We start from the raw sequence: 17,772 nt of genomic DNA on the forward strand, positions 1-17,772 counted from the left end.
CCAGCATTCACTATCTGGAAAAAAAAAAAAAAAAAAAAAAAAAAAAAAAAAAAAAGAAAGCAGACTTTTGTCTGCTCAAATTCTCACTGCTGTTTTCTGTCTGTTTTCTTCCAAAACATTCACAGCATCAAAAGAGGCTATCAGGCTGTAGTGATCCCTGTGACTCCTGCAAGGAGAGATGCCACAGCTTCTGTGGCATCGTGCTGTTTCCATTGAGGAGGATGGACAGTGGACAGAGATTTTTTTCAGTGTCCAGTTACTGTGTAGTTGCCCTGGCTCTGATGTACCTGGAGAGGTTACAGGGGATGCAGAGCATCCGATGCGCTTGACTTCAAACCTAGGGCTTGGCAAATAAAAACCTCTTCAAGGACAGCTCTAAACTGCAGTAATACAGCCTTCCTGGCCCTATCCTGTATTTTGACTTCAAAAGAGGGTGGTTTGCTGAGCATCCTGGAGACACAGCTCTTCCCAAAGCATTGTTAAAATGCAGGTATTTCATCCCATGCGAGGGGTAGGGCAATGAGTAATGTGGATGTTTGTAGAGCGAAAAGATAGTGAAATTGGCAGCCTGTGTTACACATTCCCAGTAGTCCCCACACCGTGGTGTCCAATCGGGGGGGGGGGGGGGGGGGGGTAAGAAAAATAAAGACAGATGGCAATGGTATCTCTCAGCCCACTGAGGTGTAAATATGGGATACAGAGACCTAGAAAAAAGAAAATCAGGCAAGAAAATAATGAGAACGAGAAGCCTCAAAAGTCTCAAATGCTGTACAGTTACTGCAAATATTAGTTGCATTTTGGGTATGGCACCATTTCTCCAGCCTCTCCTTCACAGATCTTCACTTATGGCATCTGCAACAAACAGCAAGGTGGCAGCAGCAAAGCAGGGTGAGTAGCAACCCACTGTGAAAGAACCTTGTACAAAGTGACACCAGTGCCAGCAAGAGCATAATGCCCCTTTATTGTACAGCTATCAGCACCAAAGAGCTGCTGCCCCCCTCCGACCCTAAAAATACTATGTGAGCAGGCAACACCTCTAGCCCTGATTCCCTGGGCATACAAGCCCTGTGCAGCTGATGCCTTAAGTTTTAGCTTTCATATGTTCCAGATTCTGTGCTGCCTAGGTGTGTAGCTCTGAGCTTCATATTAAGTGTCAGTAAGCTCTCTGCAGGGTAGGTAGACAAAAAAATCTTTTTCCAGCTTCAGACCAAGGACAAGCATTACAACCTTCAGGTCCAAAAGGTTTAAACAACGGTGAACTGAAGAGAGCAAACAAGGAGGATGGAACTTCAAAATCTGAAGCTGTAATTGGACAATTAACCCCAATATGCAAATGGATCAAAACTTATAAAAGTGTGAAACCTCGTGACTGGTCATCCATTTTGCGACCATTTTGGGTCCACCTTGGGTGTAGCCCTGGCCAGGCTCTTGTACTGCCCGAGGTGTATCCTTTAAGGCCTTTTAAGAAATACCTACTTTATTCTTTAACTCTGTCTAGTCTCTGCTCCAGGTCAGCCTCTCAAGGCACCACAGCAAGCCCAGAAGAAATGAAGTGAGGCTACCACAACCAGCCCTGGTGCTCACCCAGGCACATTGGATTCCTTATGGCAGTGCCAAAACGAATGTGCCTACAAGGCTGCTTCCTTCTCATTCGGATTTAATTTCATAGTCTGGCACAGATAGGAAATGGGAAGAAATACACTGACATATCGGCATGACTTCAACACTTTGACAAGAGAAAGTGGAATTATGAATGTCAGATTAATTTTGGCTTATGCTGACATGTTTACTTGTGGTAGAGGCCTTACATCAGACCAGTATTTTGAAATCAAGTGTTGCAACACCTGTAGGCGAAATGAAGTAATTTCAGAGCAAATCCACAGTCTTATCTCAAAAGTAGCTTGATTTGGTGGCTGTCACAAGGATATACCTGAATCCTAATGCTGTTTTTCAGTTCCCCCTGCTAGAAAGTCTCAAACACTTCAGCAGCACATACTGCATTAAGATAAATTTCTGGGCCCAGGAAACTCACTCAATTATTATTTTGTGTGCAAAATGCAGCTCACTGAAGAATCTTAAATCCTTCTAAGGGAACATGGTTCTCCCACATAGGATGCAGCACCCACTACTGCCCCTTGAATACAAACATTTTGAATGCCTCAAGACAGAACAACAATGCCTTGGAAAGCTCCTGCTTCTATAGTGTTCACTGACAAGGAATCTGACCCAATTCAGCAGTAGTTTGCTCAGCACTGCAAGCATCAAGGTTTCCTTTCTCTTACCCCTGGGAAGCCAAGAAAGATATGACTTTCCTAAGGAAAGGCCCTGGATGGAGCCTTCTGGCCGCTAAGGTGATGATTGCTTTTCTACAAGCAAAGAGCACAAGTAAGAGGACAAAATGTGGGAACCACTAAAACAATGAGGGTGGTCATTACTACAACCTTCTTCCTTGGAAGGACATCCCCTGTTTTTCTTCTTGACCTTCCTCTCTGAACACCTTGGTCAGCTAAGCCACACCACCAAGACAGAATGAAAACAGTCACAAGACCCTGCTTCCCGAGGTGGATGGGTCCTCTCTTGATGGGATGGGACAGCCTTCTCAGGGCTGTGATCCCCCCTTGCTGTCAGCCCCTATTATGGACACATGCACCAGGAGAGCACAGCAATAGCTCTCAGGCGAGAGAGTGTGTGAAAGCTTCTTCAGTAATAAAGTGGTTGCTATAATAACATAACTAGAGCAGTGTTCTCCAGGCAGCCTGGGGTGGTTTTGCTTGTTTGTTTTTCTTATATAAATTGAAATGTATTTCAACTTTTGGATTTAATTTCCCCCCACACTCCTGCAGCATTTACGGCTAAATACAAGAGGGGAAGGATAAACTTAAGCTGGGGAATCTGGCTTGAAGAGGTTCACACCTGACAATGACTCACAAAATGTAGGCATTCAGTCCATGTGGAACACTGACACAGCTCCTGTACCCCAACAGACTATTTTAATCTTAGGTATCACCGCTCTCCAGGCTCACACATTTGTCCAGACCCCTCCCCAGCCCTTCAGAAGAGCTGTAGTAAGAGGTGTAGGACATGTGAGAGACAAAGCTACCTTAGATATTCCTACTTTGCATAATCAAAGAGCATGTTGAAGGTAAGATATGGACAGGAACCCATGGGGAAAGAAGTCCTACTTTCATCCAGCCGTGATGAGGGATTACTTTTGCATCACTTCTTTGCTTGCTTTCTCTCTTCTACTTCTTCCTCACTTACTGAACAATAACTGCTTTAGTTCAGTTTTTATCTTGACACCCAAGTTCTCTTGCTTTTACTCTCTCTTCTTCCCCTGTCTCACTGGGGAGGAAGGAAAGCAGGTGAGCAGCTGTGTGATGCTTAGCTGCCTACCGGGGTTAACCCACAACAGGAGTCTATAAAAAAGGGATTCGTTTTCTGTTTTTAGCAGAGAGATGGGGTACGCTGAGGGAAGGAGGTTTTTATATCATGTCTGATTTTGGCGATGACAAGTGAGAGACATCACAGCATTTTTCTAATGTTTTATTCAGCTGACTTAATGTGGAAGAGCAGCAAACAGAGGAAATGACACTGTTTCCGGTGCCCTTTTGGGGACACAGTATTCCTGACACAATGTCCTATTGGCATCCTCTTCTTTAGGGAACGTGACACACTGGCCCACATGACCACACCCAAAGAAATGCTCTCCAACGTGGTGCAAGCTCTGAGATACCTGGACTCCCATCTTCCAAATGGCAGCCATGTGATTTTAACAGGCTTGGTAGATGGTCGCTTCCTCTGGGATAACCTGCATGACAGATACCATCCTCTAGGTAAATTTGAGGTGTTGTGGGGTTCCTCCTAGTTATCTACACATTCATGTTGCCTTCTCTACCTGAAAAATCTATGAATCTATTGATGACTTCAAGCAAACCTGACAGAGTGGAGGAGATCTGAGAAATACAAGGCAGATATTGGCTGTGCTGCAGAAGTAGGAATGACAGTTCTCACCATTCCCAGTGCAGGACAGGTTAGACCCCCATTCTGCCCAGTTCCCCCACCAGCCATACCTACCTACCTCCAAACCAGGCTCAACACATGTTGTGGTGGTGTAAACAAGCAGTTCTACCTCAGTCTTGGCCCAAAATTGTGGCCAGCCTGCCTGCACTTCATCCTGATTGCTGTTGCAGGTGGAGATGGGCATTTGGTTTCCACTCACTGACTGGTGGATGTTGTGGTAAAACTACGCATGAACTAAGGCAGAAGATTAAGTCAGAGGGTTGCAAAAGACTTTTTTATATTAGAGAAATATATTTTCTGCCAGCGCTGAGTGCCTGGCACCTCCTACACCACCTATATGTGATGATTGAAACATCATACTATGTGCAGGCATGTTTTGGGACATTCCTTCAGTGTGTAAAGTGCTTTGGGGCATTTTATTCAGCGATTTGGAGGCTGTCTTTGGGAGCCTGTCATCTCAGAATGTGAATGACACAGTACCTCTGACCATTAACAGACCACTCATTCCTTGGCTTTCTAGACCAAAAGCATGTACTTACTTGTATTTGAGTAAAAGAATCTTTTTTGCATCTGACGAGCAAGAAGTTGTTGTCATAATAGTTCTCACCAGCAAAGAGAGAGAGAGAAGCTAAATCACATCATTAAAATGGTAGGTTACAGCTTCAGAGGATTTTGGCAACCACTGGGTAAGACAGCTTGCAGCTGTGCTGTGGTTTCCCCAAGGTTCCCTAGTAATTACCAATGGGCCTACATCTTTCCCATTTCTATTCCTGTATTTTTCTCTCATAACCACTATACTAATTCCAATTAAAAAAAAAAAAAAAAAAAAAAAAAAAAGAAAGAAAGAAAAAAGAAAAAATCTTATCCCTTTCAGGGCAGGGGAAACCTGTCATAATTAATTTTTAGTCACATAAACCCATTTCTTCCCTTGAGTGCATGTTTATCACAGTTCCTTTAACTAGGTATCTAATTATCACAGACAACACGTAGCCAAATCAGGAGTGATTAACTATAGGATCAGTTAGAAAATTTTCACAGGGGCTGATTTGCCTTGGAGGTATCCAATTAATCCTAAGCAACATGTTTTGCATCAAGGGATCCCTTCTGGCACATCCTCCAACAGGCTGTGAGCAAGTTTCCCCATTCGGCTGCCAGTCAGCTGTGACCAGACATCAGTCTGTCTTTCTGCCAAATCCCTGGTCCCCACAACAGCCCATCCCAGGGCCTGATGCTTCAAGCAACAGGAATCTGGAATATCCAAATAACCAGAAGTGTTCCTAGATTATTGAACTCCCCACCTTTTGCTTCCTGGGCAGCTGGAACTGCTGCTGGGTGATGGGCAGCTGCGTGACAGGCAGGAAACACATCTTTATCAGCGAGCCATTGCAAAGCAACCTGAGAAGCCCATTTCACTCAGGAGAGATTATACTTTGCCGTTCCTAGAAACAACAATAAGAAATTCCTATTTCAGTGCTGCAAAAGTATCAAAGCCTGATGGGATGATCAGTGTACAACAAACAATAATACAACTAATACAAAAAAATGTGACCATTGAATTCCCATCTTAGTTGTAGTCACCAAAGAAGCAAAAAGATTGAGAAAATGGATAATTTTCTCAGCAAGCCAGGCTATTGCATAGCACATTGAGTTTTAGGGAATGTTAGCTGGGTGTTTGACTCAGTGCTTGAATTTCCTCACACACACAAGCTTATCCACTTCCCTCCATGACAGCAAAATTGTTTCTCCCTTTTAAGGCCAACCTATGCAAAGTAAATGTGAAACTCAGAGTGTATACAGGCACTCTTTCAGCTTTGCAAACCCTGCATTTCTTTGGCGAGTGAGAGACAGGTTAATGGGACTGCACTTTGGAGGTTGGCATAGGCTGTGATGACTAACCCACACATGAGACAAGTCACCTGTGAAAGGCAGGAGAGGGATGCAGGAGAAGCAGGTGTGGGGCTCTGCACACTGTGGGGACATGGGCACCTCAGCAGGAAGGATGCCTTGATGCTGCCACCTCTATTGTGCCCCAGCTCTGGTGGTGGGAGGGTACCCTGGGTGTAGGGGGTGTGGTGGGGCTCTTGGGGTGCCTCTTCCCACCCAGAGATGTAAGGCAGGGGAATGCACAGATGTGCAGAATGAAATCACATTTGGCCATCGGGCACATGATATTTTACTCTCTGTGCTTTGCAGGACAACTGAACAAGGATGTCACGTACAGTCAACTCTACTCTTTCCTCGACTGCCTCCAGGTAAGGTCTGCAGCTGTAGCTTAGGAGCCCCCCTTTCATCTTGGTCCTCTGCTGAAGCCCCTCTCCTCATGCCTGCCCAGGTGAGCCCCTGCAGCGGCTGGCTGACCCCCAATGAGACCCTCAGGAATCTGACCTCGGAGGTAAGTCTCAGTGGGGCTGCAATGGGATAACCCTAGTGCTCAGACACTCTGCCCTGTGTCGGAGGAGAGAAGCCCAATTCCCTCAAAGGCAAGACATCAGAACATTTTTTTCTTCCAAAGGCAAGGAGAAGATGTGGAAACATCCACACTTATCCTTTGAAATACTTCTCAGGCTCTGGGAGGCAGCATGCTCCTGTTAAGGGATTTGTAAAGGTATTCCTGTTACAACCTCTCAGCTACCCAAATTTATGCTCAAGGGATGTGATCTCTCTGAGACAAAACTGTTCAGGTTCATGTTCTTTAAGAGGAAAATGTGCCTGATAAGAAAGGAAAGGCTTTTGAATCAAGTGAGCTGTTGGTATAACAAGCCAGCTGCATAGATTTTTCTGGCTGTGGGATCAGGTCCTGAGAGCAAGAGCCTTACCCTGTTTTCATTTGGGATTTGTGCTAATCTTCCTCAGACATATTTCTGTGGACTTAATCACCAGATAATGTGACCAGGGAGCATCCAGGTTCAGTGCAGGGATGGGAACAGACAGAGCAGAGATGTCTTAAAACTCACCCAAAAAGTCTGGCTGCAAAAGTGAATGACACATAATAACAGCCACTTATTTTCTTATGGTACAAGCTGATTTTTAATTCCAGCAATCCCCCGCAGCCATGTAAAAGGAGCCAGTAACCAAATATTACCAAAGGTGTCATCTCTGTGTATGGCTGTATTAATGTTTGCATTCACTGAACTACATAATATGACCCTAATTTCACCAAAGCTTACATATGTATTTCATTTTATGCCTTGTCCCTCTTGACTTCAAAGAAGGCCATTAAGCACATTCCTAAACCTTCACAGTATTGCAGCTTCTATATTCATACCAACAATACAGAATATAGAGTACACGTTACTTCTGTCCATGAACAATGCATATGTCTGCAGGGTATGAATTAATCATTCTGAGCCCCTGTCTGAAACTAATTGTCTATGTTATTATCCAAACTGCACAATTTAAATATTTAGGAGATCCTGATCTCTGTTATGGCTGCAGAAATTACACTGGATGGATCAGTTAGGCAGACGCTCAATGGTGGTAATTTACTCTTCTGAAAGTAAGGGTGGAATTTGGTCTGCATAGATAAGCATTATCACCCCCAACTTAGTAGTGGCAAGGATAATAGGAAAAGAGGACATTTCTCTTGTAGAAAAGTTTTGCATTTCTTTGAGAGGAATGAAAATTACTGGGCTCCAAAACCGAGAAACTTTGAATATTTATGTAAGTGTAGGGACACTACTAAAAGAGGTTTTCAGTGAAATAAGCATAAGCTGTAATAAACTTACAAAATCAGCTGAGGCCTCAGTGCAGCCTGTAAGGATGAACTGGGTAGTTCAAAGGCTGGGGGTGCTCATGCATGTCCGTGTTCTGATGAGGAGTCCCATTTCACCTCCAGTCCCCCAGCAACATTAGCTTTCAAATTCCTGCCTACACATCAGTTACAAAAGCTGAATCCATGCAAAGCAACATGAATAGCAATGAACAGTCATTAAATCTCTTGATTTTTGCAGAGAGCGTTACAACTTTCCAATGTCCTGAAAGAAATAGCAAGATCTGAGAAATTTGCCAACTTTGATATTTTCTACATGGATTTCCCACTAAGACAAAGTAAGTTGTTTTTTACCCTTTCTCACAAAGCATTTACTCAAGCTCTGGCCTGCTGAAATGCTCCTCATATTTTGGCTTTGTACCAGGAGAAGGGCAGTATAGTCAACCAGCCTAGGTGACCCTGCTGTCAGGGTTGCAGTATCCTTAATGCCAGCTTCTCCCCTGGCTTCCATGGCTGGGGTAACCAGGCACCTTTCCTGAGACAAGATCCCACCATCACCTTGGGAACCACAGCCTCCCCGCTAGTCCCAGCTGCTGGCAACCACAACCCCAGTGACGCACAGCACACCGGCCACTTCCTCTTGGGTAGCAAGGTGACAAGGACAACAGATGTGCCTCTGCTAAGAAAGCCTCCAGCTTGTCCACTGCAGCTTCTCAGGCTGATGAAGATAAAAATGAAATCTCAAACCATATTGCTCTGTAAGATTTGGTTTTATTTTTGAACATTGTTTTTATAGCGGGTTGGATATATCTCTCTAGGCTGGAGATGCATACCTGCAGCGGTCAAAGTGGTCTTCCTGAGATGTAGCTTACTTCATCACTGACTGGGCTTCATGCTGCCTCCTCTGGGCTGAGCAAGACCTTAGGATGGAGATCTTTTCATTTTCCTGCCTCAGTAGCACAGCCACCCTCTCACTGTTCCCAAAAGTGGAAGCACCTCTCCCAGGAATACTGGCATCTTTCCTACGTTTCTTTAAACACCTACATACTACTTTAACTTTTGACTTGGAGAGCTAACAAAACTTGTCCATCTGTGATCTTTAGTGACATTAGGTAAGCACATTACCCAAATCACTTTCTTCTGGAACTGACACTTTAAAATAAATTAAAACATGTAGGAAACTTTTGTTGTTATGCATGAGCATGAGCAGACAGTGTCCCTGTGGGGCTGGGGACAGACACCTGGCCCTGAATCCCTCTCAGCTCTGCTTGCCTTTGCAAGGTGCACAGGGGTCCAGCTTGAGGCAACACCCAGAATCATCCCAGATTCATCACAAGGAGAAACACACTCCTTCTTTTTAAAAATAAGGATCAGCATGAGTTGAGGGGTTGAGTTGGGCAACATATTACTAGTTAGACAATGACAGGAAAGTAGGAAAACAGGTTTTTATTTCTATATTCAGCCAGAATCTCCCATGTTACAACTACTCTCTCCCTCTCCCAGTGTGCACTGCTATGAAGAGACTGGCTCCATCCCCACTGTATTCCCATAGGCTCTTCCCTGGAATGGGCCATCACTGCCCCTCAGCCTCCATTCATGGGGCAGGAGCTCCAGCCCTCCATCTTGGGGCCTCTCCTAGATAGCCTGAATATTTACATTCAAAAATACAGTATATAATAATTAGGAAAAAAGCTTGATCTGCATTTCCTTGTTTTTATCTTCCCATGGAGAGGTAGTTCCATGTGATCCTTAATGAAAAATTTTGTTTGGGGACTATATTTTAAATCCCAGCATGCAGACAACTAAATCCAAAGCCACAAAGGGACAGAAGCACCCTGTCAATACTTTAGTGTACTTCTCTAACGCTTCTCCCCATTACTTCTAGGCTGTCCTTGAAAGCATGAAGTTGCCACGGCACCTAAGATTATTAAAAAAAAAATCTCCTTTTGCAGCCAAATCCTATCAAAATTCACAAACTTATTTTATCCTACATGACCCAATTCAGGAAGCTGGTTCTGGGTCTCATGAAGACCATATGGAGGAGGGGGAGGTAAAGAAGTGAGGATGGGAGAGGCAGTCTTTCTGTCCAAAAGTTTCTGTCAGAGAGGTGAGCTCCACCGTCAAGTTCATTCTCGTAGCACAGAGTTTCAAGGGTGTCCAAGTCTCCTGATGGCTTTTGCCTCAGCTACTTAACATTTAACAAGTCATTAGGATTTGGAATGAACTACCTGCTGGGTAGGCAAATTACTTTAATAAGTTAAATTACTAACTTTAGTTAATTTATTTGCTTTCACAAAAGGAAACATCTTAATATAATTTGCTGTTCTTGATTACATCGCGTTAAATAAACGAAGTAAACAAAATCACACATGCATATACAAACATCAGCTTTGAAAGACACTTTGCAAAATTTCCTGCAGCCCTGAAGCCAAGGATTCAAGCTTGCCATCAGGAAAGCTGTCAGATTGAGAGCGTGCTCAAAAGCCAGCTAAGGCTGCTGACCTACTTTTCTGGTCTCTTTCTGAAGCAAGCAGCAAATCCTCCCCTAAACTCTCCAGACATCAAATATTTAGCAGTGGTTACATACTAAGTACATTGATTTCAGGCTGGCCTGGGCATATATACGTACATACCAGCTCCCATCTTTCTCTGAGTAAAATTTGAGTGTATTAGCTTTTATTCTAGATTTAGGTGGACACTCAAGCTGACAGGTTGACCTTGACTGAAGAAATTAGTGGTTCCTTTATGAAGCAGTGCAATTAAGAGGAAGATAGGAGTTGCTTGTTATGCCTTTTCCTTAGTGTGGATGGGAGCAAGCTCTAGTCTAGTCCAGCAAAGGCAACAGGCATTTCAAAGGAAAACTCTGGATATATTCAGCTGGTGGGTATTTGCCCGACTGCTCTAGAATTTTTGGAGGTCAGGTATAATAGTGTAAATTAACCTATCTTTATACAAATTTTACGTATCTTACTTCCTCCTCTACTATTTCTGGCACTGGAACAATAGTCTCTCTGCAAAGTAAAACACAGTTCACAGGCTTGTACTCCATGTACAGTATCCTGTATAAGGGGTTAGGTAATTTCACTGTGCATCTATATATGCACTGCATGGTGTAATCAAAGGTAAATATGTGTTATTCCCAACACACTGCAAATTTGTTACAAACCTACAAGCCCCATGCCTTGAAACAGGTTACTTTGGGCACTGCCTGAAGTATCACAAGTGAGTTTCTACAGTCAAAGCAGGAATATCACCTTTCTGTGAATTAGAGTTAGCATGGGGACCCAAACATCACTTTTTGACACAAGAGCCAGGGTCCAAAAAACAGCGGTGGGAGCAGATCAAACTGTGGCTCTTGAAGAGAGAACATTTTCCTCCTGACAGGATGCTTGCATAATGCTATTAAGAATTCTTAATCTGTCATTATGAAAGGAATTATTGAATTTACAGTCTGTTAATGCCATATCCACTAGTCTCATGTTTGATCGCTCCGCAGCCCTTTTGAAGAGAGAAAGCTTTTTACTTCTCTAATGGCTCCAGGGCTTACAGCACAGCATCATTTGCATTGAATGTCACGCTTATGTAATTCAAAAGGTTATTTTGTTGGAGTTGAAAAAGACCACTCGGAAGATAAGCAACCAAAAATGACAGTCTGTTCATGCAGACTTCAGCCCATGTGAATATTCTGTTACCATCTCCTTCTCTAAAAAGCACTGTTTTCTTTATTTCTACTTTTTCTTTTGCTCTGCTGAAGATGCAACTAACACAGGAAATGCAAAAGTATTAAATCAGATTAAATAATTTACAACTTTACTTGCTACAGCATCCATCTTAGTTGGGAGGGAAAGTGAATTGTTTTACGATCATTTATGTTCAAAGTGCTTCCTTGCACAAATATCGCAGAGGAAAAAAAATAACAATAAATGCTTAAATACTGCCCCAAGGAGAGGGGATTGTACACACTATTGGCTCTGACAACTCTATGTGAATTATCATATTCTTCACGCAGAGCTGTCGTGTGCTTAAAAATGCCAGCAGTGCTTTGAAGAGGAGGGGGGCACACCTCTGGGTGGGCGTCTCCGTGCTCACTGGGGCTAAACCCCTCTGCTTACTCTCTTTGCAGCGGCTGAGGAGTGGCGCAAGATGGGAGGTGAGCCCTGGCAGCTGATCGAACCAGTGGATGGCTTCCATCCCAGCCAGGTAAAAACCCAACCCCAGGAGATGGGTGGGAGCACAGGGGATGTGGGAACATGTGGGACGCGGGAGCATGTGGGATGCTGGTGACAATTGCTGCCCCAGGCATCCAGCTGGCATGCCAAAGGCATGCGGATCTGGGGAATCTGTCTATTTTAAAAGAGAGAGAGTGTCATAGAATCATTTAGGTTGGAAAGACCTCTAAGGTCATGGAGGTCGACCATTAACCTAACACTGCCAGGTCCACCAGTAAACCCTGTCCCAAAGCAGCATATATTAAATACTTCAGGGATAGTAATGCATCCAGTTCCCTTGGCAGCCTGTTCCAATGCTTGGCAACCCTTTCCCTGAAATAATTTTTCCTAATATCCAATCTAACCCCTCTACAGTGCAGTTTGAGACCATTTTCTTATGTCCTATTGTTTCATGGGAGAAGAAACCAACCCCCGCCTCATCACAACCTCTTTTTAGGTTGTAGACAGCACTAAGATCTCCCCTCAACCTCCTTTTCTCTGGGCTAAAAAACTTCTGTTCCCTCAGCTGCTCCTCAATAAGTCTTGTGTTCCAGAACCTTTCCCAGCTCTGCTACTCTTCTCTGGACAAGCTCAAGCACCTCAAAGTCTTTCTTGTTGAGAGGGGCCCAAAACTGAGCACAGGATTTGAGGTGCAGCCTCAAGAATGCTGAGTACAGGAGGACAATTACTGCCCTGGCCTTGCCGGCCATACCATTGCTGACAAGCCAGGGTGCCCTCTTTGGCCAATCTAAATGATGGCTGTAGCCCCAGAACCACTATCTCCAATACTTCTGATGGCTGCACTCTGCTCTGACTCCTGCAAAGTCTTCTGCCTCATTCCCTCACTGACCAGTATTGTGGCCAAAAAGGTCTAAATGCACAAAAACTGATCCTTGCCACTTAGGCTGGCCAGCTGCCTGCCCAGACAGGTGTGGGAGTTTTGCAGAATCAGGACAGTGAGGCAGCACTGCAGAAACCCAACAGGCCCCCTCCAGCTCTGTCCCTGCCCTGCAGCCTCCAAGGCTGCAGGTTTGCCTGTCACAGTCTGGAACAAAGATTCCTTTCTGAAATTATTCATTTAAATTGCTTGTGCTCAGCAGCTAAATATTCTTATGTTTTCACTTGCTAACTTGGCCTCCTAGGACAAGTGGCAGGAGAAGGTTTACAGTCTGGTTATTACAGAAATAAACAAAAGGGAAGGAGAAGCAGCTGCTCCACTGCAAGTCTTTGCTTGGGTTCGATAATCTAGCGTGAGGTTGCCTGGTTCCCACCATGCTCACTTCAAATTAGTTTTTTCTGACCCTGTAAAACACATGGAAAGACCATGTTCTTCAGTCAGCTGCAAACAAAGCCAGCTGGTTTTCTATACACTACCTGAGGGTTTCAAACACCTGTGCAGGGCAAAGCAGCATTCTCCTTTGCAAGCAAACCCCACCACACTGCCCAGCCACTGGCAGCACCCCTTGGTAGCTCCCTCTGCTCAGAATCATGGGGGACTTTATGGGCCAGTTTTATGTAGTGAGACAACACCCTGCATGTGTTGACTCCCACAACACCATCTCCATATAACCCAGTATGATGCTGCTTTCCATGCTGGGAAAAAACAGTCAGTGGAGACGCACTTTCAACAGGAGTGAGTTGCAAGTGGATGGATTCCAGCATTTCAGCAGCTTCTCCATTGCCTGTGCTGTCAGTTAAGCTAGGGGAGACCTGAAGGGGGAAGTCCTTAGGCAAAAGAGATGCTTTAGGTGCTATCTTTTACACCCATGTTAGTTAGGGTGATACAGTGCCTTGCTAAATTAAAAGATCCTCCTGTTCGAAGAGGGACTCCTACATAGCAGAAACTCCTGCCTGTCTACCGTACAAGTACCAGGAGACAGCTGCATGAATGTATGAACTCACAGCCTGGGGATGTGGAGAAAGTGTGCCTTGATTTTTTGCTGCAGGCCTTTTGCAAGGAAGCAATTAGAGAAAACCTGGCAAATGAAATGAGAGTGAAAACAGTGATGAAACAAACCCCATTCCCAAACCTGCCATCTGGGGAAACTGCAATGCAAAATCTGGAGTGCAATGGAAACTTTTGCATTATTTTCTCTGCATTATTTTCCTGTCTTTACCTGGCCTGAGGTTTCTTATAACCCCCAGCAACAGGCCACAGTGGGAGCCAGGCATGTCGTATCACAGCTTTTCATCCAGCCTCCTGCCCAAATCCTGTATCCCACCAGCAGCTGCAAGGTAGCACAGAGTTGAAGGCAGCAAATATTTATCTTAACAGGATCCTTCCTAAGCCACAAGAAAATTACAAAAGGACATTGAAGGGCAGCTGCAAACCTGCTTGCAGCCCCCAGAGTGCTGAGCTACAGGAAGCAGTCAAGCACTGCCATATTTCACTCCCTCTGGACCTGGCATTCTGCAGTGGTTATGATCTCTCCCTCCTGCTGTTAGGATGACGTTAATGCTTTTATAGGTACATTTTCCCTTACAGTCAAGGTGCCAGCTGTAGATATGCTTACTTCAAGTGAGTTATTGTCCTTCTAGGATTTATTAATTAGCCTTATCCAAACATCCACCATTGTAAATGCATTTTTCTTTTCCTGTTAGAGAACTCTGTTATCAACACACCACTATTTGGACTGAGACGTAGCACTCTACCCCAAAAGAGTGACTCTCTTAATAAATAAAAGGGGGAGTGTGAGCAAAGACTGCTGTTTTAGAGTGTTCTTAGGGAAGGTGATAAACAATTCACTTACTCCTCATACAAGTTTTTATTTCAAGTTTTACTTTCTCCTGACATGAATGCCTCTGGCCAGGTATGGTTGTTGTAGCATATAGAGCTGCCTAGTGGGAGAGGATTGATTCCACGCAGCTTCTCAAGTGAACTCTTACTTCCATCCCTGCAGCTATTCTCCACACCTCACAGACAGCTTGATAAATGCAACAGATAAGATACCCAGCCAGGGCACTTCTGTTGAATTTTCCCTCTGTTGATTTCGAAGCACCTGAGAAAGATTTCCAAATTCTTGGATTGAGAAGCACTCCAAGGGAAGCATAAACACCTTAGCTCTTACTTTCAACACAAAGAGATTTTGAAGTTTGGGATGAAGGAACCGCTCTCTGTGCCCCTTTCAACCCAAGGCTGAGTCGGCAAGTGTGATCACTACGTGATCCCTAATCACTCTGGTACAGCAATGGGCAGGATAAGCTGGTGTCTATTGTCAGCCCCTGAATTTCACCTGCTGTTTATCCACTGTGTCTTTAATTAAAAACAAACAAACAAACAAAAAGTTTTCTGCTGGTATAAACATGTCAGAAGCAGGTATCAGCATGTATATCCAGGAGTCCAGAGGTCCAGACATTCTGAGGAACTGTGGGAAGGAATTGAACATTTCTGCCTAAAGCTTGCATACCTTGCAAGGAGAACGAAAAGAAAATAAGAAAAAAAGGCCACACTTGCCCTGTCCCATCAGAGCTAGCGCAGTTTTCCATGCATTGGAGAAAGGCTAGGTTAGGCACTCAGGCAGGAAAAACTAGCCCCCATGGTCCCCACTTCAGGCAATATTTTATATGAGAAAATTGTGAAAGATGGGATAAACACCAAGTACTGATTTGTTGAGCTTGGTCCAGAACTACATTCCCTTCCTGTTAATTTCTTGTGGGAAAAGAGTTTTCCTGCGTGTAATTTTTAAGCTGAAAAACAGGAGGGAGCAAACAAAACACTCATAAATTGGCATAACTGCAATTCCAGTAAAGTCTCAAAGCTAAAATTTGCCTCCATAAAGTTATTTCCAAAACACACAGCTCAGGATGGAGGTGGAGGAAATTCACACTATTTACTTTTAACATCTAAAAGCAAAGTGATTCACTCAGTCCTCCCAAGCTCCCTCTAGAGCTGTTTTTGAGACACCATTCCCCAAAGTCCGGCTTGGTTGTCCTTGGAAAAAATCTGACTTTCTCTTCCCAGTGACTATAGAGGGAGCCCAGGGATTTTCTTCAGCATCTCTTCCTTACTATAACATTTCACTGTAAATCCTTGTGAATGCCAGATGGCTTCAAGGACACCACTTCCCTCTAGAACAGTCCATTGCTTTGTTTGGATGACAGGGCCATGCATTTCAAGAGGATCCTGCAGCAACGGCTTCATTTCTTGCTTTTATGAAGTTTCCAGGGAGAACGCAAAAGCCCTGAGCATCACAAACTGGAACCTGAGACGGTTGGAAGATTCTTAATGTTTATGTACAGGCAGGAAAGCACAGCTTGAGTGTGATTAGCTTCTACCTTTTTCTTCCTTAAGTCATAGCAAAGCACATTCCAGCCAGAAATAGAGGAAAAGCTGAAGTGACGCATATCAGATGAGTTGGGTATTTACACTTTGCTGAGAATCATGCCTATCACCTGTTTGGTGCAGAAGGGGAAACCAGTCAGAAGCTGCTGAAAAAGCCCAGCTGCCTCTCAGTTGCAGTCACCCAGAGCTCTGTGAGGAATGGGTAACACTTCCTTTTAAAAATTTGCTTAGGAGTTGTCATCTTCACATCAACAACAAAAAAAATTGCAAAGCTTATAGAAATTATACCATGTCTCAAAGTACAAGAACTTTGGAATTTAAAAAGAACTGAAAGAAAGCAATTTCCAGAGTCACAAGCCCTTCTCTGTGCTACACTGCTCATCCAGAATTAATTATTGAAATCATCAGGATGTCAAGAAATTATGCATGCGCAGAACCTAATTCAGTTTAGGGCAGTCTAAGCACATATACCTTAAATTAGAGTCAGCATCAGTCTGAACACTGTAGAGCATACCTCCAGTGATACCTTTGCAAAGGGTGTACCATGCAAAGACAATAGGGTTTTTTAAACCGCCCACCCAACCAGCAATTAAACCAACCCTACCTATCCCACTGGAAAACACATGGAAGGCTTAGGGAGGTTTGTGAAGGAGGTTTGGAGACCACCATGCCAGAATGGACCACTCTGACAGGGATGGGTCTCAGCCCCCTGGCTGCCATAGGGTGTCCCAGAATATAGTTTGGTCACAATAGAAACAGCACATAGGAGAAAACCCTCTGATGAACAAATTTCCACTATCCCTCTTCCCTTCCCAAATTCCTTCATTAGCTTAACAAGACTTTGAGTGACCAGAGTGTAAGAGCCTCCATCCCACAAGTGTTACTCTTTGTACACGAGCCCTTAAATAAAAGAAAGATTTTTGTCTTCCAGCCCATCATTAGAGCTTCTTTTAAAGCACAGGATTAAAAAAAGTAGCACATAAAAACTCCCCACAGGCTCCAGTATCTTCCCAAACTCCAAAACAACAGTACTCAAATAGTGTGGTTTCATAAACCCACCTTGGCCCTGAAAAAAAGAAAAGGCTTTGTTAGCCTTATTTAAACCTCATAACTGCAATCAGTATGTTTAAAAGTTTGGGTTGAAAATAAAGTTCCCATATAGGCCAAATATTACCGCAGGTCAGAAGTATAATAAAAATGCCTTAGAAGGATGTAAAAACTTGGATAAGGGAGACTCAGGCTTTTCTGTCTGTCCCTTTCTGCTACCACTGATGTTTCTGCCCTGGCAATAGAGCAGATAAAATTTCTCTTTGGTACATAACTTCTAGGGCTAAAACCTCTATGAAAGCTGAAGGGAGACTGATATTGAGGAGAAAAGCTATTCTACTATTTCTGCAGGTCTCATGGGGGGAAAAAAACTCTGAAGACAACCCAGTAGCAGGTGCAAACTTAGATCATCAGACACAGTTAGTTATGAAACTAGAAATAATTGGGCCTCTTTTCCTCAACACCTGTGGTTTCCTTCCAGGAGAGCACAGAGAACATTTATTAGA

The 17,772-nt window shown here is 43.9% G+C and overlaps 1 protein-coding gene across 1 annotated transcript in view; it reads left to right on the forward strand.

The window, feature by feature from the left end:
- The window catches only part of AOAH (acyloxyacyl hydrolase), a 75,150-nt gene that overhangs the window by 56,342 nt on the left and 1,036 nt on the right, over window positions 1-17,772 (forward strand). The window contains exons 17-21 of the mRNA XM_066177439.1: window positions 3,661-3,833; window positions 6,214-6,272; window positions 6,353-6,412; window positions 7,971-8,067; window positions 11,853-11,929. Coding sequence (XP_066033536.1) covers window positions 3,661-3,833; window positions 6,214-6,272; window positions 6,353-6,412; window positions 7,971-8,067; window positions 11,853-11,929 — 466 coding nt within the window. The remainder of the gene's footprint in view (window positions 1-3,660; window positions 3,834-6,213; window positions 6,273-6,352; window positions 6,413-7,970; window positions 8,068-11,852; window positions 11,930-17,772) is intronic.

The sequence above is a fragment of the Chamaea fasciata genome, unplaced genomic scaffold (assembly GCF_029207755.1).
Source record: "Chamaea fasciata isolate MVZ Bird 193981 ecotype frontalis unplaced genomic scaffold, bChaFas1.0.hap1 SCAF_1, whole genome shotgun sequence".
Lineage (NCBI taxonomy): Eukaryota > Metazoa > Chordata > Aves > Passeriformes > Sylviidae > Chamaea > Chamaea fasciata.